Source organism: Caretta caretta, chromosome 2, assembly GCF_965140235.1.
Source record: "Caretta caretta isolate rCarCar2 chromosome 2, rCarCar1.hap1, whole genome shotgun sequence".
NCBI classification, from domain to species: domain Eukaryota; kingdom Metazoa; phylum Chordata; order Testudines; family Cheloniidae; genus Caretta; species Caretta caretta.
The window spans coordinates 240342465-240367547 of NC_134207.1; the positions used below are offsets into that span (position 1 = coordinate 240342465).

Consider the following 25083-nt stretch of genomic DNA (forward strand, 5'->3'; position numbering starts at 1 on the left):
AGAGACGTTGGTCATTAGTTCTTTTGGTCTATTGGTGTTTTCCCTTGCTTGGGAACAGCTACAGCCTTTGCTCTGTGCCACACTTTCGGGATGTGATAGTCTTGGCTATGACAATTCAAAATTGGAGCAGCCAGCTTTTGGTGATTCATCTCTCACTTTGGGCCAAATTGTTGTGGCTGTTATCCAGCCTAGGAGCATTGTTAAGATACAATTCATGTATAACCAGGTTGAGCTGTTGATCGGTAAAAGCAGCCATCAGATTTGTGTCCCCACTTGGAGTCTGCCATTTATCAGCAACAATCATTTTAACTGCATGGCTGAAAACTCTCGATTAGGAGAAATTGGCCACCAGCAGTGATGCAATGAAGTTTAGTGTGACTGGATTTTCCCTCTTGATCAGACTAAATGTCCACTCAGTCTCTTAACAGTTTGCCAGGGTTTGTGACTGGAATGCATGAAGTTCAATTTGGAGACAGGTTTATTTCCATTGCTCTTGCCTGATTTGATCTAGAAGGTGAAAAAGGTCTCTACTTCTGTCCAACGCCCCCACCCCCACCTCCTCCAAACACCGTATTCATTCTTGGTGGATTTAAATTCTTGATATAGTCTGGTTTTATCAGATGACCATCCAGGAATGAATTGTTGATCAAATCAGTGAAGCATACATTTCTTTGCAACAGCCAGAACTTTATTGCTGAAAGTTTGGTAGACAGCACTGATATGGTTCTGAATATCTGATTCCAAGTCTTTACCCACAAGAGACTCCAACTTGGATTGGAACAGATCCCAGCTTGTCTTCTGGAAATTGTACCGAGGTTTCTGGGGGGTCACTTTTACTTGAAATTTGCATGTTTGCTGTGATCAGGCATGGCTAGTGCAGGGAACAAGGAAACATATAAAGCACTTGAGGCTGCATGACCACTAGAGGGTGTTGTCCAGTTCAAGGAAGGAACCCGAGGTCCATCTTTTATTCTGGGTGTGGCTACTTACAATCCTACAGAAGCTGCAGATTGACCATCGATGCCCACTCCTCTAGCCTTACTCCATCCACACCATCATCAGGGTATCCCTGGTGGGAATAGTGTGAATTTTAAATTGCCACAGTGAATTAAAGATCCTCAGAAGATGGGAAAGACAGCAGTTGGCTGATGGAGGTTTGTAGACATTAATAAGAGTCAGATCCTTCACTTTTGTAGCCTTCCATTTGATAACATCTGGACATGACGATGAACCTGGTGTTGCTGGAATACCTTCCAATATTGCCTATGATGCAGGTGAGTCACAAAGGCAAAGCCAGGAATTGATAGTTCAGTGTTAGTAACAGTGTGTGTTTCCTGAAGCAAGATGACATGTGCTTCAAGTTCTTCTGCCAGCTGAAGGGAGGATATCTCCCTTGGGCACTGAAATTCCTCTAATATTGAGGTGCAGCACCTTGAGGGCCGATCCTAGTGCTAAGGTTTGTAATGTTGACTCTGATACAGGCTCCGTTGGATGTTGATTCCTTCTGACTGTATTTCTTTCACTTTTTATGATGAGAACTTGAGTTCAGATTTTGCATTTTGTCAACTTTAACTTCAAGTTCTTTGTGTGACTCGAGACGTAGAAAATACATTTGAGTGAGGAAAGAAAGTTGGTACAGTCCTTATTGACTTGACAGCAATCTGAGATACTGTAGCATGTTGAGCTGATTGCCAAGCTGCTGCAGTTACTCCTTATAGGCCAATGGTGCTGTTCATCCAAGAAATGATCAGTAACCAAAGCTTCATCCTGGAAGCCGGGGAGAAAGTCTAATCACCTTAAATGTGTCTGTAATTGCCTTCCACAAGGGTCAGTTTTGGCTGCTCTTTTGTTCAGTTATATCTACATATATAACTGACCTGAAATTCAGGACAAGAAGTATGTGTATGCTGATGATTAAGGCTATGTTTTATTAACAGGTATTTTTAGTAAAAGTCACGGGCAGTAAACAAAAATTCACGGCCTGTGACCTATCCATGACTTTTAATATATACCCCTAACTAAAACTTGGGCAGGAGGGTGGGGCCATGGGTGCTCAGGGGGGTGGTCCGGGGGCACTGTGGGTGCTGGGGAGCAGTCCTGTTGGTGTTGGGGAGCGCGGGGGCCGAGCCACATTGCTGGTGCTGGGAGGGGGGGATTGGCAGGGCTCGCAGGCTCCCTATCGGGCTCCAAGTCCGCATGTCCCCACAGCTCCGGCCAGGGGGGCTCCAATCACTCTTCCCGCCACAAGCGCTGGCTCCGCAGGTGCAGCTCCCATTGGCTGGGAACTGCAGCCAATGTGAGCTGCAGAGGTGGGGCCTGCGGGAGCGGGCAGCGCACGGAGGTCCCGGCCTCTCCTTCGCCTATGCCAGTGGCAGCCGGGGAGCCCCCCCACCCCAAAGTAAGCACCCCCCCACACCCCTCAACACCCTGCCCCTAGCCTTGAGCTCCATCCCACACACCCAAACTGCTGCTACTGGCTCAGGGGCTGCCTGGCTCGGGCAGCCCCTGAGCCAGCAGCAGCCGCTGCAGAAGTCATGGAGGTCACGGAAACTCATGGAATCTGTGACTTCCATGACAGACAAACAGCCTTACTGATGATCTCTGTACTGATGGCACTGGAAACTATTTCCATAGGACTGAAGAGAATCTCAGCCAAGACATAGACATTTTGACCACTTACATCCAGCAGTGAAGACTAATCCTTAGTGAAACCGACAGGGCAACTACTTTCTTTCTAAACAGTCATCTTGCCAGTCAATCCATCTCGATCTGTGTACAAGGACAGTTACATTCCATTCTAACCAATTATCACATACTTGGGAGTAAAACTTGGCTGTAGCCTGAGATACCAGCCTCACCTGGAACACCTGAAAATGAAGAACTTTGTGTGCTGCCTTGATACAATAACAGTCAAGGACCTCCTAGGGGGCAGACCCTTCAGTCCTTTGTACACATGTATTGGCCCTGGTGTTCGCTCCAGCTGAATACTGCTCTGCAGCTTTGGGGGTGCAGTTGCCATGCTCATCTTGTCAAAATGGAGCTGAATTCAGCCATTCGTATAATTAGTGGCTGCTTGCATTATACCCCAACCTCCAGTTCATAGGCGCCGACTTCTAATGGCGCCGATGAGTGCTTGACCCCTTTCTGCTCCCAGCTCCGGCCCGACTCCACCCCTGCCCCGCTCCGATTCCAACCCCTTCCCCAAAGTCCCTGCCCCATCTCCGCCCCCTCCCTGCCCCTATTCTGACTCCTTCCCCAAATCCCCGCCCCAGCCCCGCCTCTTCCCCACCTCCTCCCCTGAGTGCGCCATGTTCCCGCTCCTCCCCCCTCCCTCTCGGAGTTTATTACAGCTGTTTGGCGGTGGTGGCAAGCACTGGGAGGTAGGTGGAGGAGTGGGACACAGTGCGCTCAGGGGAGGAGGAGGAGGTGGAGTGGGGTGGGGAGCTTGGCTGCCGGTGGGTGCAGAGCACCCACTAATTTTTCCCCGTGGGTGCTCCAGCCCCAGAGCACCCACGGAGTCAGTGCCTATAGTTTGTATGTGCTAGTGCACGTCGGTCTGTCATAAGATGCAGTTACTGTTAAGTCTGCCAGGAGAGCTATGACAGATGAAACAACCTATTATACCTCTGGTTGAAGCCCCATTTTCAGACAGGAATCAACACACAGCACCAATTTGAAGATCTGGTTGCATTAATAGAAAGTATTAGAAGGAGTGTTTGTAAGCAAGACACGAGAAGTAATTCTTCCATTCTAGTCAGCATTAGTCAGGCCTCAGCTGGAGTACTGTGTCCAGTTCTGGACACCACCCTCTAGGAGGGATATGAACAAACTGGAGAGAGCCCAGAAGAGAGCAAGAAAAATGGTTAAAGTTGTAGTAAATCTGACCTACATGGAAAATATTGGGTTTGTTTAGTCTGGAGATGAGAAGACTGAAGGGCGACATAAGTCTTCAAGTACGTTAAAGGTTGTTTTAAAGAGGAGGGTGATAAAGTGTCCTCCTTATCTGCTGAGGACAGGACAAGAAGTGGTGGGCTTAAATTGCACAAGGGAGATTTAGGTTAGACTTCAGGAAAAAAACTCCTAACTGTAAAGGTAGGGATGATCTAGATCAGTGGTTCTCAACCAGGAATACATGTATCCCTGTAGGTTTGCAGAGGTCTTCCGAAGGCACATCAAATCGTCTAGATATTTGCCTAGTTTTACAACAGGCTACCTAAAAGCACTGGTGAAGTCAGTACAAACTAAAATTTCATACAATGAGTTATTGATACTGCTCTATATCCTAAAAAGAAAAGGAGGACTTGTGGCACCTTAGAGACTAACAAATTTATTTGTGCATAAGCTTTTGTGAGAAGTGAGTTGTAGCTCACGAAAGCTTATGCTCAGATAAATTTGTTAGTCTGTAAGGTGCCACAAGTCCTCCTTTTCTTTTTGCGTATACACTGAAATGTAAGTACAATATTTATATTCCAATTGATTTATCTTATAATTATATGGTAAAAATGAGAAAGTAAGCAATTTTTCACTAATAGTGTGCTATGACACTTTTGTATTTTTATGTCTGATTTTGTAAGCAAGTAGATTTTAAGTGAGGTGAAACTTGGGGTACGCAAGACAAATCAGACTCCTGAAAGGGGTACAGTAGTCTGGAAAGGTTGAGAGTCACTGATATAGATAATACTTAGTCCTGCCTCAGTGCAGGGGACTGGACTAGATGACCTATCAAGCCACTGGCATTGACTTTTGTTTTTGCCACTGGGTGCTCCTCTCCGCCCCCTCTCCCCTATGTAAACTGTGGGCGGGGCCTCGGGGAAGAGGCTGAGTGAGGGTGGGGTCTTGAGGAAGAGTGCAGGCGGGATCATGTGGGGAAGAGGCCGAGCAGGAGAGGAAGAGGGCCAAACTGGGGCGGGGGTTTGGGGCAGAACAGGTGGTGGGGCCCACAAAAAATAAATCTGGCCTTGTGGGTGCTGAGCACCCCCTACTTTTTTCGGTGGGTGCTTGAGTACCAGAGCACCCGTGTAGTCAGCACCTACATGTCAAGGTCTCTTCCAGTCCTACATATCTACAATTCTATGATCCTGTGGACCTGGTTGTGACACCATGTCTAATCTCTAGACATCCCTTTGCTAAGGCATCTCATGCACTCCTAGAGAAGAGCGCTACTGGCCCTTTAGCATACACTACTGTTCAGCACTGCTAGTGAGTGGAAACATCTGTGGGGAACAGTCTAACACACTGAGTAAATTCAGGAATCCATCGCTGTATGTGCCTTCTTGTCCACTTGATCATAGATCCTGGACCAGGCTACTCTGGCTCATGCAGATTTGCCACAACTGTGTACTAGATTGACCTAGTCTCCTCTTCATGTGGAGCAGCATTGCAATCAGCAACTCATGTTGTGGAAGAGTGCCAACTTGACATCTGGATGACAGTTTATGCTTTGCCTAGCCTCCCTTCATTCAAAGGCTATTCTTTAGTTACAGAACCTAGACACAGAGCTCTGATGTCTGCATATGAGAAGACATTACTAGATATTTGTTAGTGGTAATTTTTAACGAGCTATACATATTTTTAACTAAAGTGAAAAACATTTCTGTTTTTGTCTACAGATGGTTTTACACAGGATATTGGCTAGTAGTAGGCAAGTGATTTTTTGCTTAGAAACTTTGCTAACAATGAGGTTTTACAACAATTTGCTTATTTCATCTTCCAATTATTTTTCTTTTATGCTGATGGTTAACTTATAGGAACTCTCTTTCATTGGGTTTCATTGTGTATTTGAGCTTCCTATACCTCACTAAAATGTGGTCCTTTTAAAACCCTGATCCAGATGAGCTTTTGCTAGACCATTTGGGCACAAAGGGTAAGAATGATCCTGTTTGGGCTTGTTTTTGGCACAACTTCAAATTCTGAAAGTTGTCATAGTTTCAGCTTTACACTGCAAGAGACACTGTGAGTTAAGCATTACAAATCTGGAAAACAGCAGGAAGCAGCTTCTAAAAATAACATTAAAGATTTCCTTATTCCCAAGTATTAATCTACAAAAATCTATACTGCCCTCATCTGTTCTTAGGATTCGGTTTTAAAACATCTGTTTAAACTGACTTTTCCTTTTAACTTCACAATTCAAACTGACTTATTGCTGGCTGAACTTGTTTAAAAGCAAATACTCTTATTTACTAGAACCAACATTTGATTAGTATGGCTAGTATAAAGTATTTAGGAAAAGATGCTGGTAGTGTCACCTATAGTTAAGGTTGCCTAATGCTTTCCTTGATATAAGTATCTGAAAACAGGACTTTAACTTTGCCAAACTCTAACTATTTGAACTACAAATATTCATGCCTGGTGTCTGTCTTGAGCTTTTTCTTTTTTTTCAAGCCTCAAAATGCTGAAACGTTTTGCTGAAAATGAGGGTCAGATGGGGGTGGGGAATGTTTTTGCTCATGTTTTAAAAAAAAAATTAAACTATTTTGAGAAGATCTAGATTCTCCATGTTTTGGAACAATTTGCTGGAGGGGTTGTCCCAGGGCAAGAAAGATTCATTTACCAATTTCTAAGACTAAAAACCACCATTTGCACATACTCAGCAGAGGTTTGTGAGATTTTAGAAGCAAAATTCTCTGAAGATTCTGTCAGCACTGAGGAAGGCTGTCCTTTCAACTTTTGCTCCTGGATGTTGGGGCCATTGGGGCACCAGGCACTAGAACTGAGAGCTTGGAGAGACACTTTGCTGTGCTTTGTGCTTCCCCTTCTGGTGCCCAGGCAGCACTGAGGAGAAAGAGGAAGCAGCCTGACCCCAATGCAGAAGAGCAAGAAGTCAGAGGAAAGGAGTGGGGGGAGGTGGGGGAATAAAGGGTGGGACAGGAGAAGAGGGAGACAGGAGCTGGAAGAAGAGGTGATGAGTCTATAACCCCTAGGGAACGCTCCCTTGCAGTACCTGTAATTGAAAGCAGGGTCCCTGGGTCCCAACATTTTTTCTATTGTAAAGCAAATAGCCGTTAAATCCCACTAGCAAAGGGTATCATTCCTTCCTCCAGTGGCTGGTTCATATAGGATACGTCTGCACTTCAAGCTGGGGGAGTGAGTCCCAGTTGGAAGAGACATACTGCTCTAGCTCTGATGGAGCTACCATGCTAAAAATAGAATGTAGCTGTGACAGTGCAAGTGACAGGAAGGATTAGCCATCCCAAGTACATACCCATCCAAGATGCTACATACGTACTTGAGGTAGCTAGCCCCTCTCCCTGCTGACCTATGCTCTATTTTTAGCAGAGAGCTAGCACAGGTGTGTCTCCTTAAGCTGGAATTTACATTTCCAGTTTGAAGTGCAGATATACCCATGGTCTAATAGCCTACCGCTGCTGCCAGTTATTCAATTACCTCAAATTGTTGAAATCTGTGCTGTTGATCTAAAGGTTCTAATGCTGCTGATGACCCAGGTGGGGGTCAGTATGGTTCCATCAAATAGAATTTATTTGTATAAGTTTGCTTTTTTTTTTTTTTTTAATTTAGGAAATTACATTTAAAGATCATCAGATTAAAAGAACATTAAGGCTGTAACATCAAATACTCAAAAGTTAAGAAATGCCAGATATAAGCAATGCCAGATTACCTGTGTAATATTAATTCAACCCCCTTTGTGCATAAGCATTATGATAGTCTTTAATTACATGATCACATATTATTTTTCCCATAGGATGCCTGCTTCATTCAGTGTACAAGATGGAGGGTGTTTGGGAATGAATCAGGGTTGGGTACTGATACCTTGGTCCAGATTTTCAGAAGCATTTTTTGCTCACAGTAACTGAGCTGTAGTTTGAATTTATAAAGTGCTATAAAATACTAAGTACTCTTTAAAAACTAGGCCCTCAAGTGTACATGGGCGCCAGGTTTGTATAATTTTTGATGGTGCCCAGAATGGGTCCAAGCAGAGCTGTCCCGTCCATAGGACAGACCGGGGCAATTGCCCTGGATCCCACACTTTGGGGGGCCCCGCGCTTCAGAAGGATGCAGGGTCCAGGCAGAGCCGTCCCACCCATAGGACGAACCGGGGCAATTGCCTTGGACCCTGTGCTTTGGGGGCCCAGCACTTCACCGGGACACGGGGTCCAGGGAAGCCTGGAGGGTTAGCGGGGGGCCTGGTGCCAGCAGCAGCGATCGACCTGGCCCCAGCCCACCCCACCCTGCTGGCTCCCAGCATCGCTCGGGGGAGGGGCGGAAGCTGGAAAGAGGCGGGGCGAGGGCTTGGGGGAAGGGGTGGAATGGGGGTGGGGAGGGGGTACAGCAGGGACGGGCTGGGGCCAGGTCACTCTCTGCTGCCAGCGCCAGGCCCCCTGCTAACCCCCCAGTCTCCCCTGGACCCTGCGTTCCCCTGAAACGTGGGGCCCCCCAAAGCGGGGTAAGCCCAAACATTGGTGGAGCCGGCCCCACATTCCTAAACATTGGTGGAGCATGGGCACAATGGGCCCATATAACCTGCCGCCATGCAAGTGTAGGTATCTCAAGTGTAGCATACAAATTAGTGGGCACTTCAACAGTTTTGACCTTAATCTTCTTGTGCTTCATTTCCCCATCTGTAAAATGGAGATAATACCACCTATTGTCATGGGATGTTGTGAAGATTGATTAATGTTTATGAAGCACATAGATATTATAGTGATGAGCACCATAAACAAAGCTCATGATTAAATTAATACTGTTTTCAGTGCAGGAATTGGATGGTGTGTAGTACATAAGGCCTGGGGCTACACATTGAATGATGGAGATAAAAAATAAATATTGATTAGCTACCTTTTCAGGAAGCATGCTATTCATCCTATGCACTGAATGATACAGTAGTAATGAGGAAAAAATAGTATGTGATCATTTAATTAAAGACTATACCATAATGCATACATACAAGGGGCCCAAATTAAGGTTCCACAAGCAATCTTAATTCTGGCACTTCCTAGCTTTTGACTGCAACCTTAATATTCGTTTAATGCAATTTTTTGTATGTAATTTGTACTGTTGTAGTTTTTACTGGTTGTTCTCACCAGAGTTTCTTTGCGTAGTTTCTTTTATAATGTTGACAAGGTTTATATAGTTCACATTGTCCAGAAAATGTAATCTGAAAAATCAGATGTGCATATATGCTTTTCAGTCTTCATCTAGTCCCATGAAAATCCAAGTCCTGTTACCATCCCTGTCATGTTTGTACAAGTGAAAGTTTTAACAGCCCATCTTCTCTTACTGAAATCAGTACTTTACTGGAGGGACCAGCAGCAGAAAGGTTGTTGGGTTTTTTTATTATTATTTTTTTTAAGTAAAAATAGGATGTGGGGTTTTTTTGGTTTTTTGTTTTGTTTTTTAAACAAACAGGTAAGGTTCGTCTTCCTCTTTTTCATTGTTTAAAAAAAATCTTACTCTTTCTTTAGTTCCCTTTTCATTCTACATCCATGGTACTGTACATTTTGTTTCCTCACACAGTTATTACTTCTTGTAACACTGCTTCAAGAGATTGGAGTTCATTACAGTTTCAAACTAAAAGCAGCTGTTTCAGGATCTGAAATTTTCATATACCAGAAAAGCTTTTCACACACTACTGTTTTCTTTCTTTCTTTCTTTCTTTCTTTCTTTCTAAAATGCTAAACTGTTGCTACTCATTGAAACCACTAACTCCTCTACTCACTGCTAAAGTATCATTCATGATCTGCCCCCTAATATTTCTAGCAGTGCTATATTACAGCTTACTATGCTGTATTTAATTTAGTGTCTGGCATAATAGAATGCTAGCTTGTGATGCTATTGGAATTTATACCACAGAGAACTCTGAAGGATTTAAAAATATACATGAGAAAAAGATAATACCCACAGTGTTTTTTCTAGGATTTGGACAAAATGAGATTTACTTGTACGAAAGAGTTCTGAAAACATGATATATAACATTAGTGATATTTCATATCCACTAATGGCTCCTGGAAATGTCACTTAACTGATTGCACATTATATCCCAACGTGTTTATATAGAACTCTCCATTTATTTCATTGATATGGACCCAAGTATTTAGAGATTTGTTGGCCTTGTTTTGCCTGGCCCTACATCCAACCTGATAACACTTCTCTGTCTCTCTGTTGAGAGTGGCCTAACCAGGGCCAGTGCAACCACTAGGCGAACTAGGCAGTTGCCTAGGGCGCCAAGTGGTTGGGGGCGGCCAAAAGCGCGTTCCGGGGAGGCAGTGGAGCAGAGGTGAGCTGGGGCAGAGGGGCGCAGGGAGGGCCGCCTGCAGCAAGTAACGGGGGGGGGGAGGGGGGTTTGCACAGGGGAACCGCTCCTCGCCCCAGTCCCACTCTGCTTCTCTCCCTCCCAGGCTTGCACGCCAAACAGCTGACTGGCTCCGCAAGCCTGGGAGGCGGGAGAAGCAGCGGTGTGCTCAGAGAGGAGGCGGAGCAGAGGTGAGCTGGGGCAGGGAGTTGCTGCACGGCTCCCCAGGCCGAGGGAGTTGCTGCATGGCTCCCTGAGGAGAGAGGGGGCGGCGGGGAGCTGCCTCAGGGGGAGTGCCTCAGGGCGGAGGGGGGGTGCAAGGTCGAAGTTTCGCCTAGGGCGCAAAACATCATTGCACCAACCCTGGGCCTAACAACTCTCCCAGCCTGCTGCTTTCCCAAAGTGTGCTCCATGGTCGGGAAGAACTGTCTGCCCATCCTTTGTGTTCTCAGTGTTCCCTCTGGAATGGAGGTAGGTTTTTGACCAGAATGCCCAGTCGAAAAGGGACCCTGGTGGCTCTGGTCAGCACTGCTGACCAAGCCATTAAAAGTCTGGTCGGCAGCGCTAATGCAGGTTCCCTGCCTGTCCTAGCTCTGCGTGGCTCCCGGAAGTGGCCGCCATGTCCAGCTCCTAGGTGCAGGGTTGCTCTGCGCACTGCCCCTGCCCCGAGTGCCAGCTCCACAGCTCCCATTGGCCAGGAACTGTGGGCAATGGAAGCTGCGGGGGCGGTGCCTGCGGGCACGGGTAGCGCTCACTGCGCAGAGCCACCTGGCTGCCCCATGCCTAGGAGCCAGACATGGCAGCCGCTTCCCAGACCCGCATGGAGCCAGGACAGGCAGGGAGCCTGCCTTAGCCCTGCTGTGCTGCTGACTGGGAACCACCTGAGGTAAACACTGCTCGACTGGAGCCCGTGTAACCCTAACACCATCTGTGTGAGGTGCTCTGTCCCATCTAGTGGCACTGAGACCACTTAGAGAGAGAGAGAGAGATTAATGAATCTTCTCTACAGCTTTAGTAAACAGCCATATGGTTTTTAGGTCATGCAGTAGAGACTCATACATTTAGCTCCAGAGCGCCCAGGTTCAATCCCGCCTGGTGACAACCAAGGTCTGTCGGTGTTACATCTGCACCCCCTCTCGCACCCAAACTCCCTCCCCCAGCCCGCACCCCTCCTGAACCCCAGCCCTGAGCCTCCTCCCGCACCCAAACTCCCTCCTGGAGCCTGCACCCCTTCCCGCACCCCTTGCCCCAGGCCTGAGTCCCCTCCTGTACCCCAAACCCTTCATTCCAGCCAGAGCCGTTGGCCCCAGCCCGGAGCCCCCTCCTGCATCCCAAACCACTCATCCTTGGCCCCACCCCAGAGTCCACAACCTCAGCCGAAGCCCTCACCCCCTTCTGCACCCCAACCTCCTGCCCCAGCCTGGATCCCCCTCCTGCACTCTGAACCCCTCATTTCTGTCCCCACCCCAGAGCCCTCACCACCTCCCACACCCCAACCCCCAGCACAGTGAAAGTGAGTGAGGGTGGAGGAGAGTGAGTGGCAGAGGGAGGGGGGATGAAGTGAGTGGGAGGCGGGGCCTTGGAGAAGCATGGGCCAGGGGCAGGGCAAGGGTGTTCAGTTTTATGCAATTAGAAATTTGGTAACCTTAATGGAGGGGGGCGGTCCAGGGGGAGAGAATGAGGGATCCTGGTATATCGGGGAGGGAAGAATAGTGGACACAGAGCCCTGACATGAAGAAGGGGTTGTGGGCTGTAGGGAGTCCATGAACCAGAGGGTGATAGGAAGGTGATACACAGAGAGCTAGTTGGGAGGAGGGTGGATGGAGGGATGCAGGGAGCACCTGCAGTGAGGTGCAGTGAGCTCTGCCTACAGAAGCAATGAAGTATATGACCATCTAGTTTAAGTACCACAACTTTTTAACTAGACATCTTTGCATAAAAAACAGACATTAGAAATGGAAAAGACTTGTTTGATCATCCAGTTTATCGCACTGCCAATGCAGGTGTGTTCCTGATAGTACATTTTTCTAGTGCTTTATCCAGTTGAGCTTTAAAACTTCCAGAACAAGAGGGTTTTCTACCACTTAACTTGAGGAGACTGTTCATCTGTACCATAATAGATGGGTGTGTATAGTATGGGACCTAATATTTTGTTGACTCTTTTAAATTTCATCCCATTAATCCTAATTATAGTCTCTTGTCCATGAGAGTGCTACATTGCTAACTGTTAACATTTAAGAAAATTCTAGATGCTAGATCCCACCCCCTGCATTTCTGTTAGCTAAACTCTTTCATCCCTCTTAGCCTTTCCATACAATTCAATCCATCTACCTCCTAACTAGTTTGTTGCTCTTCTCCCTCCTATGTCAATAGCTTTCTGGTATTGAGGCACCCAGAATTACATGTATTATTCCAAGCATGGTTGTACAAGAGTCAGAGAGAGAGGGACTATCATTGAAATAGTTCTTTGACTTGGTATTTCAGAATATTCAGCCCATAATCTGCTTTTTTGCTTCCATGTTACATTGCAAAATCATCATAGTGGCATTGAGTTAAGCTATGTCTACGCTTAAACTGCTAGAGCAACACAGATGCAGTGCATAGCGCTTCAGTGTCGTTACACACTACATTGAAGGGAGGAGTTCTCCTTTATCACCTCTCAGGGAGGTGGATTGCTAGGTCAGCAGAGGAGTTCTGCTGACGACCTAGTGCTGTTTACACTGAGGGTCAGCTTGTTGCGCAGGGGTGTGGATTTTCACACCATGAATGATGTAATTGGGTTAACTTAACTTTTTAGTGTACACCTGGCTTTAGGGTACGTCTGCAGTGGGGCCAGAGATGTGACTGCAGTACTTGTAGCTGAACTAGCTCTGATCTAGCTAGCTCTCAAATAACAATATCAGTCAGGGCTGCAGCAAGGCCTATACAACCCCTCTTGGGACCCAGGGTGTTTACTCGAGCTGCTAGCCTCTGCTGCTGCTGCTTCACTGCTATTAATTATTCAAGCTAGCTAGATCAAAGCTAGCTCAGGTATGTTACACAAAGGTGCTTTTGTCTCCCCTTTAATGGCTGTATAGACGTACTTTTACATCCAGGAATAAGCAACAGAAGCAGATTAATCCTTACCAAAGATTCTTGATTTTATGCAAATAGCTATAGTGCCACTTAAGACTGTAGAATAACACATCAGCAGAGTTGTTTCAAAATATAATAGTTTTTAAAAAGTTTTCTTAGATGTGTTGGTGGCTGCTAAAATAGCTATGCTTTATTTTACAGTTGGGGTGTGGGAGGGGATTCAGGGTGCGGGGTCCCGGTGGCACTTACTGCAGCTCCCTGGAAGTGGATGCCAGGTCCTGCAGCCCCCAGACACATGGCTGACCAGGGAGGCTCCGCATGTTGCCCTCACACCTGCAGGCACCGCCCACACAGCTCCCATTGGTTGCGGTTCCTGGCCAATGGAAGCTGCGGAGAGGGCACTCAGGGTGGGGATATTGTGCAGAGCATCCCGGGCTGCCCATGCATCTAGGGGCTGCAGGGACCTGGCAGCTACTTCAGAGAACCACTCGGAGCTAGGAGCCTGCCGTAGCCCCAGACCCCTGCTGCGCCGCTGACTGGACTTTTAACAGCCCAGTCGGCCAGTGCCAACCGGTGCTGCCAGGGTCCCTTTTGACCAGGCGTTCCGGTTGAAATCGGATGCCTGGCAACCCTAGCTGACAGTGGACATGATCAGTAGCTGGAAATTTGTGCTTTCCACACATTGTTACAATCAAGTGCCTTCCAACCGGGTAATGCACCCCAATCTCATATCTATATTAGTCTCTCCAGCTTCAGTAGCTAGTAGATATTATATTATAGTCAGAAAACCATTTGAACTCCTCCCCTGTAGTCTGGTTAAATTACAGAATCTATTGCAAGAGTAGGATAAGTCATTTACAGGTATAACTTGTATAAATTTAGAAACAAACTGTAAGAACTTATCTTAAAACTGATTAACAATATAAAATATCCCAAAATAGCAGCTGGAAACAACCAGAAGAAACATTTAAACTTGGCCTAGTGAGGAAAAAAAAAAAAAGATCTAGGTTTGGAAATCAAGGCTCTAGTTCACTGCAACTATAAAGACTGGGGGAGCAATTTTTAAACAGTAAAAGGAAAACCATGACACTAATTTCAATTGATAAAGGTATAGTCCTTACAGTGATAGTTAAAAGTTACAAGTATGTATCCAGCATCAGACAAGACATTTCAATACACAAAAAAATTATATGCAAAGAATAGCAACTAGAATGAAGGGTAAGGTTTTATCATATACATGAATAAAATCCATGGATTCAGTATCTTTTCAAGGACATCTTGATGTTGCAAACATGACAGTGCAGAATGAATCTCACAAATATAACAGAGGAAACATTTGTGTCTTTACACTTCAGTTGTGCTTGTTGATTAGTGGAAATGATATACCTCAGCCATCTGAATAATGTACATAAATAGAACGGTAGGTGTCTAGATCACCAAGTTTTGTATTGTATTTGGAGCTTGGAGTCCCCTCCTGCACCCAAACTCCCTCCCGGAGCCCACCCCCACCCCAGAGCCTGCACCCTGAGCCGGAGCTCTCACTCCCCTCCTGCACCCCAACCCCCTGCCCCAGGCTGGAGAAAGTGGGTGAGGGTGGGGGAGAGTGAACAATGGAGGGAGGGGGATGGAGTGAGCGGGGGTGGGGCCTTGAAGAAGGGGCAGAGTCGGGGCGGGACCTCAGGGAAGGGGTGGGGAAGAGGTTTTCGGTTTTGTGCCATTAGAAAATTGGCAACCCTACTGTGTGCCTTTTTTGTTCTAGAAACCCTGTTTGGTAATTGTAAGGGTCTCAGTATTTCTAAGTTAGAAAAGCAAGAAAACTCATTTTAAGGATTGAAATCCAGTTGTATTCTTACATTTTAAATGCATTTTAAAATGTGAAAATCAATTCTTTTCCTATCCTCTTTTTTTATTTTCTAAGGCCTTAAGTCCAGGTTCTAGGTTCTCCTGTAGAAGCTGTATTTGTTGTTTTGTACTGTAAGGCTTTTAAGATAAAGCTTCATTCTACTACATAAAATGGTTGTATTGAAAGGACAACCATTGTGTGCTCTCACCAATAATTCCTGTAAGTAAAATCACATAAATCATTCAAAGAATCCAACTGGCAGTGAAAGACTAACATCTTCTTCAGAATATTGATCTCTTGCCTATTAAACCCCACAGTATTTATTATTTTGATTTCTTAAATTATCTGTATTTTATTTGGTGCTAAGAAACATGATCAATTTTATATGAATTAATTTATTTCCACAAAAAGAAAAGGAGTACTTGTGGCACCTTAGAGACTAACAAATTTATTTGAATTTATTAGTCTCTAAGGTGCCACAAGTACTCCTTTTCTTTTTGCGGCTACAGACTAACACGGCTGCTACTCTGAAACCTGTAATTTATTTCCAGTGATGTTTATTTTAATTAAACATTTTTTTAAATTTCTTTTTTCCCCTCATGCTCATAACACTTTTTTGTGTTTTGTCTTTTGCTAAAAAATAACTTCTTTTTTTTTTTAAAGAGGGCTGTTTTGGTCTTAGAGCATAAAGTTTCTGAAACTCTTTTTATTCCCACTTTCATAAGATATTTACATGGGAGCTTGCTATTTTCTCAAAACATTGGGTGGACCTGTATTTCAACTATGTACTCTGATTTTACTTTCAGTAACTTACTATTTGGCTAAAAAATTACTCCTGAGACCTGATATATCGTCTGAGACTGTGAGAGAAAATTTGGTTAAGGGAAAAATATTTAAGTACCCATAAAGGTTTAAGGTACATTTTGCTTCTGAAAAGTGTTCCTCCTTATGTAATATGTACTATTCTTGGTATACATAATATATCATGCACTATGCAAGTTTTAAATCTGATAATGCAGTATGAGCTTTGGTTGTTAAAGAATTTCCAACTTTAACGAAAATTAAATGTCTGTGGGATGCCTACCAAATTATCCTTTAAATGTACACTCATATAGACTGTGTGTGTGCCTCATGCAATATCAAGAGGCTTAAAAATAATTAATGACAAAAGTTACATGGAAAAGGCTGCTCTTTTCTTTGAGAAACACTTTTCTGTATTTTGAAAAATGCAGTTAGTACACCTTCAGTTTGCCTTGCAAGACTAGGAACTAGTCTGCAATTAAAGATAATGAGGGAGGAGCCCATAGAAAAAAGAAAAAGAGTACTTGGAAAAAAGAAAAGAAAAAGAATACTTCAGTGGTATTTTCCACTGAATGCATCCGATGAAGTGAGCTGTAGCTCACGAAAGCTTATGCTCAAATAAATTGGTTAGTCTCTAAGGTGCCACAAGTACTCTTTTTCTTTTTGCGAATACAGACTAACATGGCTGCTACTCTGAAACCTGTCATAGAAAAAAGACATACTCGTATTCAGCAGTTTCAAGTGTAATTGATTCTTCAAAAGGTGGATGACAGTTCCAGGCTTGGGTAAAATATTTAATTAACAATGTAGTTAAATGAACCTGGGGTGGGTTTTTTTTTTTTGTGTGGGGGGGTTGTTTTTTTGTGAAGAGGGGAATGCTTATAATGCTGTAATGTTTGCCATCAGTAGAAGTATACTGTACATTTGGGTTGCAAGTATTATGTCTCTGGTGTGATCACAAAACTTAAGTCCCAAAACACTTTCTTAGATGGTCCAATTTGTCCAGTAAACCATACATTAAACAGAGATAGTTCACTGACATTCTGCTACCTTAGTGATGAGCTTTTCATAGACCATTTGTGTATTTTGGTACTTGAACTAATAATGTTTCTAAGATCCTTTTTATAGAAACAAATAGAGACAATCTACTTCTAACAGCTGCATTTTGTGGAGTCTAGAATAGTACAGATATTACTTCTGGACACACTGTGCAACAGAATGAATTTGACATATCGTAACAGTACACTTTTAAATATGTATTATTAAAATGATGCAAAAATAAATAGCTTATCACTTTTTAAAGTGTCTCAATTTTATGTTTTGAAAGGGAAAAATTTGAGGGAAATATGGCATTCAGACACATAAATAAATCCAAAATTATGGAGAAGAAACTAAAGCTCTCTTATGAGTGATCATCCCATTCTACAAACCTATCAGACAAACCTACTGATTTGTACCTAATTCAAAATGACTTTTGAAAGCAAAATGTAACTCTCCATATATACTTTCTGACAATTTGCTCATCAAGTCAGGTTATTGGCAAGAATCACATTAATTGATACTGTCACTAATCTAATTCTTTTATCCTAATTCTTTTGTGTGATAGAGTAAACTATAAGTCCCCCCAGAAGCACATCCTTTCACTAAATAGAATTTGTATACATATTAGGGCACATTTAGCTGTCCTGTCATATAGAATGAAAGACATGGTAAAGCATGCATTAACTGTGCTGTACTTTAGATCAGTCTTCTGGAGAACTAGATGGCTCAAAAGGAGAAATTAAATCCCACCTTTTGTTCATCAATTCATAGTAACAACTAAAAGTTATCACCTGATGGCTCTCTAGCATATATGGGCTCTCTGGCATATATGAAATCAGTTGGTTGTCTTAGTCCAGTTTCCAATGGACATGTGTGTACATCTGGCACTCACGTTGGCTGTCTCAGCAGAGAAGTCATAGACTGCACTTCTGACTTCCAAAAAGTGGTCCCTGCAGGTAAAATTAGAGCCACATTAATGGGTTATTAAGGGTAAGCTTGCAATCAAACAAAATATAACTCAGCATTTTCTGGTTTTCTAAAGTTTAAGGAGATTCTTGCAACCCAAGAGAATCCAACAATCTTAATTAACTATGTCCTCTTTTGATCTTTGTCTGAAGAAGCTCCTCATGGGTCACAACTTACTTCTCAAGCATATCTGTCTATTGTGATCTTTAACAATCATCAAAGTACTCCTTGTATCAGAGAGTAGTGAAGTTCCATGGGATTCTGTAAATAGGAATGTTGGTTTGTAATTGTGGGTCTAGAGAAATGGCTACTTTTTGTGAGAGAACTTAACTGCTATGTACTCAGTTATTATGCCACCCTAATGGGGAAAGAGTTAAGGCTGTTTGGTTCTGTTAATTGAGAAGTGGCACCTTACCTCTGTATTATCAGGTTTTCTGTTATGATACCAATGTCAAATTTAATTTTTAAGTCAAACTGTTTTTAGAGAGGTTTGAAAATTCAGGTTTACACCAAATAGTTGTTGCATGCTTAACTGGCATGGCTACTCATTACTCCTTTATGTAAAACTAGAATATAAGACTTTTTTAAAGCCAGGCAGTATCATTTTGCTGCTCTGTTGCCTTCCAGTCTCCTCTGCTTCACTATTATCAGGTATAACTTTTACAGGTGATCAATAGAACAATGCAGCATACTCACTTGTTTAGCTCCAAAATAAAATCGACAACATTACCTACTTCACAGAGAAGATTCAATACTTGGGATCAAAGGGAATGTATGTAGGAAGATTCAGTCTGATGAGTGTTTTATAAATTACTTCATAGTATCAAGAATTTTAAAGGAACTTTGTCAGACAAATGCCTGGAGTATCTGGATATTCAAATGCAGTGTAATGCAAAAAAAAAATGTTCCTAAATATAAGGAAAATTCTGACCTCCCTTTAGAGAGAATTGAATTAATAACGTTCTGAAAGATAAGTGTGCAAGGCTTTTTACATAAGAGCCTATTGTATTCTTCTGAGAGAAGTCACCGGGGGGGGGTGGGGACAAAAGAAACTCGGGCAACACCTTTTTGATCATGGTTTTTGGCACAGAGAAAGAGACTGTCTAATACAGATGTCCCTCTCAGCAAGGAAGAGATTCTAAATGATAGCAAATGTAATAGTTGGTGACTATAGCTTGGTTATACCATGTACTAATAAGTATAAAAAGGCTTGAGTCTGATCTTACTGGTCACAATTGAGCTCAAAGTGTATGGCAATTAAAGCTTCCAAGTCTCTATCATCCTCAGTTATATTTTTCACTCTGAAAATTAATTTTGAAGAATAAAGCTATGTGCTTATATCATATTACACAAAACCTTCAGAACGAGGATGATGAGACTTGGAAAAAGTGCATTTGCAAAGGATTGTTACTTTTAGTTTTATTTTGTAATATATGATCAGAACTAAAAAATCAACTTTGCTTTTAAATTACACAATAAAACAAATTCATTTGCTGTTGTTTAAGAATTGCTTTCCTGCCCCCCTCTTTTATTTACATGTTGGGTGGGCATGGAGTAATACATTAATCCTGGAGCTTTAGCTACTGTGAGACTTTTGTGTGATATGTCATGAATACATTCCCTTTCTGTTAAAATTGTGTTCAAAGTAAATGTAAAACACTATTGAATTGGAATTATTTGTACTTCTTTGTACCTGTTTTGCACAAATAGCAACAAATAGTTTGACTTCTGTGTTTGCTTTCTGAGAATAGCCTATTAGTTGGTTTTCTAGTAGAGAAGTTTATGGAAACACAGGACTTTTAAAGCAGATATTGAGAAATATTGAGAGAAAGCCAAAGCTGAATTACAGGTTTCAGAGCAGCAGCCGTGTTAGTCTGTATTCGCAAAAAGAAAAGGAGTACTACTGGCACCTTCGAGACTAACCAATTTATTTGAGCATAAGCTTTCGTGAGCTACGGCTGAACTTTGTGACTTTGACCTCACCCATAACTATTTCACATTTAGGGACAATGTATACCTTCAAATCAGCGGCACTGCTATGGGTACCCGCATGGCCCCACAGTATGCCAACATTTTTACGGCTGACTTAGAACAAGACTTCCTCAGCTCTCGTCCCTTAATGCCCCTACTCTACTTGCGCTACATTGATGACATCTTCATCATCTGGACCCATGGAAAAGAAGCCCTTGAGGAATTCCACCATGATTTCAACAATTTCCATCCCACCATCAACCTCAGCCTGGACCAATCCACACAAGAGATCCACTTCCTGGACACTACGGTGCTAATAAGCGATGGTCACATAAACACTACCCTATACCGGAAACCTACTGACCGCTATTCCTACCTACATGCCTCCAGCTTTCACCCAGACCACACCACACGATCCATCATCTACAGCCAAGCTCTACGATACAACCGCATTTGCTCCAACCCCTCAGACAGAGACAAACACCTACAAGATCTCTATCAAGCATTCTTACAACTACAATACCCACCTGCTGAAGTGAAGAAACAAATTGACCGAGTCAGAAGAGTACCCAGAAGTCACCGACTACAGGACAGGCCCAACAAAGATAATAACAGAACGCCACTAGCTGTCACCTTCAGCCCCCAACTAAAACCTCTCCAACGCATCGTCAGGGATCTACAACCTATCCTGAAGGACGACCCATCACTCTCACAAATCTTGGGAGATAGGCCAGTCCTTGCCTACAGACAGCCCCCCAACCTGAAGCAAATACTCACCAGCAACCACACACCACACAACAGAACCACTAACCCAGGAACCTATCCTTGCAACAAAGCCCGTTGCCAGCTGTGTCCACATATCTATTCAGGGGACACCATCATAGGGCCTAATCACATCAGCCACACTATCAGAGGCTCGTTCACCTGCACATCTACCAATGTGATATATGCCATCATGTGCCAGCAATGCCCCTCTGCCATGTACGTTGGCCAAACCGGACAGTCTCTATGTAAAAGAATAAATGGACACAAATCAGATGTCAAGAATTATAACATTCATAAACCAGTTGGAGAACACTTCAATCTCTCTGGTCACTCGATTTCAGACCTAAAGGTCGCAATATTACAACAAAAAACTTCAAAAACAGACTCCAACGAGAGACTGCTGAATTGAAATTAATTTGCAAACTGGATACAATTAACTTAGGCTTGAATAGAGATTGGGAGTGGATGTGTCATTACACAAAGTAAAACTATTTCCCCATGTTTATTTCCCACCCCCCCCAACCCCCACTGCTCCTCGGACGTTCCTGTTAACTGCTGGAAATTGCCCACCTTGATTATCACTACAAAAGGTTTTCTCCCCCCCGCTCTCCTGCTGGTAATAGCTCATCTTAAATGATCACTCTCCTTACAGTGTGTATGATAACACCCATTTTTTCATGTTCTGTGTGCATCATAAATCTCCTCACTGTATTTTCCACAGTGTGCATCCGATGAAGTGAGCTGTAGCTCACGAAAGCTTATGCTCAAATAAATTGGTTAGTCTCTAAGGTGCCACTAGTAAATCTGAATTAGTAAATTCAAGTCTGAATGGAAACATCAGTTGAAGAGTTGCGGTCAACCAGCTAGGGAACAGAAACCATGTTACATGCCAAATAAAAATAAAACAACATAGCTCAAATAGTACTGTTAACAAACAGCTCACAACTTGTCTAATTCTTTGCCAAACTATTTTGAAGAACACACTTGAGAAAATTATTTCCTGATAACTATGAAAAAGGTGAAATTTTAACAAATTGTATATTGTAAATGGTTCACCTAACTGAAAGATACGCACACAGTTACTGGATAAATGAATGCTTTGTCTTTTTCAAATTACAACTACACAGTATTCCACCTAAATTACATTGTGTGTTGTGATTTAAAAGTACATCTTTCAGCTATATACGTAAGAATTACTCTGATCACTTCGACTGTTTTCAGGTGGTGGATAGTTTGCTTTCTCCTCTCCTTTGTGGTTTCCTTCATGCACCTTTTAATGGTGCAGCAGTGGAGGATTCCTGGATACCCTAAAAATGATATCCTTTGGAGCTTCCTCATTTCTTTCACTTGCAACAGCACAGAGAGCTGGGGCAAATACCTGCCCTTTCCAGCCATATTCTGATGTCATCAAGACCTATATTTTAAAACATGAACTCAGCTGTTATTTACATGTCTTGCTACTGTAATTGGTTTCCTTCTCTCCTCTCTTCAATTTCCACACTCAGTTTGGTATCATACCAAACTCATGCCTCTGCCCTAGCCATCATGCCTCTCTCCATTCTTCTGTCCGTCATTTTTCACCTCAGTCTTCTTCCCTCCGTTTTTCCGTCTTACCATCCTCATACTTCTCCTTTCCTCTATTTATACCCTACTGAGCACACAAAAACAACCCTTAATGCTGTTTGTTTAACATTCTTGTTTTTAAAAGAAAAAGAATCACCTAAAGTCAAATCATGATCAAGGATGGTTATAATCCTTTTCATCCTATTTACTCCCTTTGTGTGTATTGTCTTTGTTTAGATTTCAATCTCTGCTGTACGCTACTGCCCTTACAATGCTTTGGTGCTTTTTTAATAATACAAAAAGTAATAAGACTGGCAAATAACATTGTCTTCACAATAGGCAAAACTTCTGTTGTCCATAGAATGTTTCAGCCTTTTCTTCAATACTCATTTGCTAACAAGACATTTACACTGTTGCATCACACTCCTCCAGAATAATTTCTTCAAGTAATTTTTCTTCAGTTGTTTGTTTTTATATAACTGGAAACTGAAGAAAGGCAGGTAGAGCCCCCTGCCTGACTTTTCTCTTCAGCTCAAGTTTTTCTTATGCACTCACTCAGGTTTAAAACTCATCAGAGGCCAGCAGGGATTGCTGAATTTGAAAAGTGATATTTTTGTAAATGTAGGTTGGACAGTACTATATGTCTTTGTTTTGTTTTTTAATTCCATTTGTGACTAGTTTAGTAAATTGCTTTGAGTAAAAATACTTAGTCTGTGGCATGGAATTTGGCCATATTTTCCATAACCTAAAATACTTAAGTCATTGTGCATGTTTGTCCTTCCCCTTGTGCAGTTCCATTGTACAGTCATCAGAGTCTCAAGCTTAATAGTGGTGTGTGTCTGTTGTATTTTATCCTCCAAGATTTTCACCCTTGGAATATTGCCTCCTTCCTAGCACTTCTGTGGTCTAATCACTTAACTTGTTTTAGAATCTCTACATGATCAGGAAATTCAAATCAGCTCTTGACATCAGTAGCTTTTTATTCCCAAAGTAATCTTGAATTTGGGCTAAAGATTTTACACTAAGAATTCTACTTGTACGCTTCCTAAAACAGTTGCTTATTAAAGGTACCATAACAGTTGGAAACCCTCTTCTGAATAGCAGTCTTAATCCTAACTAGACTGGATTTGTGGATGTTATTCTGAGTTATCACAGGTAATGACAGTTCTAGTGTTCGTATCTCAATTCAGTAATCTGTACTATCTGTGTATTAGTTTCTGGACAGTTTAAAGTGTAACTCTACTCTGAAAAGTGTACATTTAAAATGGCGCCTTAGTGTTTAACAGTTCTGTTCTTTTTAAGCAGTCAGTCATATCCACTGGCTGCAGTGACAAATAAGGGGTTTGGTTTTGTACTATTTATTCCTTCTGGTAGTAGTGGTGATGGAACACAGCTGAAAGAAACTGAGCAGGAGTCATTGCAAATCTGTTAGCTGCTTCTGCCAGAGATCTGTGTCCTTATATCCCAGTCTCATCTCCCATAAAACCTGCTTCCATTCTCTACTTCTCCCTCAGAGCTCTTCAGCCTACTTCTACTTCCTGCTGTCCATCACATTTAGGGTTGCCAACTTTCTAACTGCTGGTAACCAGACCCCCCCGAGGCCTCGCCCCTCTGCCCTCCCTCTTCCCCCTAGGGCCCTGCCCCGTTCAGCCTCTTTCTCTAAGGCCCCGCCCCGTCACTCACTCCTCTTACCCCTCTCCCTGTTGCACGCTGGATCATCTCAAGGAGCCTGTCTGCAGGTGGGAGGCGTCCCCAGCTGAGCAGGGGCTGGCACAGATTAATGATTCAGCACCTCTCCCTGCCTCACGGCAACCAAACGTTTGGTTTGGGTGCTATTTAGGTAGGGTGACCATATTTCCCTATGCTGAATATGGGATACCTGGTAAAATTATTCATATTCAGTCGAGTTCAGCAGCAATCCATCAGAACTATGCAGTACAAACATTCAAATTAACATTAAGTTGACTGACCCCCCATTAAAAGGAAATACTGCGTAGTTGGATTCTTTTTATTTATCTTCTTATCATTAAGGCTTTAAGGTTCACATGGGCACACATACCTGGGGAGAGGTGATACACACACACACACACACATACACCGCTGTCTCACACAGAGGGGTGACCGACAGATCGACTCTCCCTGCCTGGCGCTCTCCAACCTCCATGCCTGTCTGGGTCCCCAGAATGGACCTGCTTCTCCCAGTACCTGGCGCCATGTCTTCCCGAGGCAACGTGGGTGGGGATGCAGAATCACATGTTGTCCCCTCCGCCCCCTCCCCAACCCCCGGACTTCTGCCAAGGTTCACACCAGAATATGGCCAGCAGCAGCCTTTCAGCACTGTGTGGGAGGGAAGGGACAGGAGCTACAGCAGGGAGAGAGGCCTGGCCCTGTGGTCTGCAGCTTTGCCCCACCACCAGCCTTGCACACTCATCCCTATTGTCAGCCCTTGGACCACCCCACTCACCGCTGGTGGGCTGGCAGCTGGTGAGCAGGGATCCAGCCAGCAACTGGACCTGCCAGTACTAATGGAAAGAAAATACGGGACAATTTGCCCATTTTTAAGAAAAAGTCAGGACACCTGGAGGAGGTCTTAAATACGGGACACCTGGTAAAATTACTCGTATTCAAGTGAGTTCAGTGGCAATCAATCAGAATTATGCAGTAAAAAAATTCAAATTAACATTAAGTTGACTGAGCCCCCATTAAAAAGAAATACTACGTAGTTGGATTCTTTTTATTTACCATCCAGACATAGAAGCCAGAAAACAGACTGTCCAGGTAAAACCTAGACAGGTGGCAACCCTAGTCACAC

The 25083-nt window shown here is 43.4% G+C and overlaps 1 protein-coding gene across 4 annotated transcripts in view; it reads left to right on the forward strand.

The window, feature by feature from the left end:
* The window catches only part of ZEB1 (zinc finger E-box binding homeobox 1), a 213933-nt gene that overhangs the window by 109841 nt on the left and 79009 nt on the right, over positions 1 to 25083 (forward strand). The window contains exon 1 of one of the 4 annotated variants that reach the window (XM_048837736.1): positions 16717 to 16750. The exons of the other annotated variants lie outside the window; for them this stretch is intronic. Coding sequence (XP_048693693.1) covers positions 16732 to 16750 — 19 coding nt within the window. The 5' untranslated portion in view covers positions 16717 to 16731. Of the gene's footprint in view, positions 1 to 16716; positions 16751 to 25083 lie in introns of those variants that run through there. 4 annotated transcript variants of the gene reach the window in all.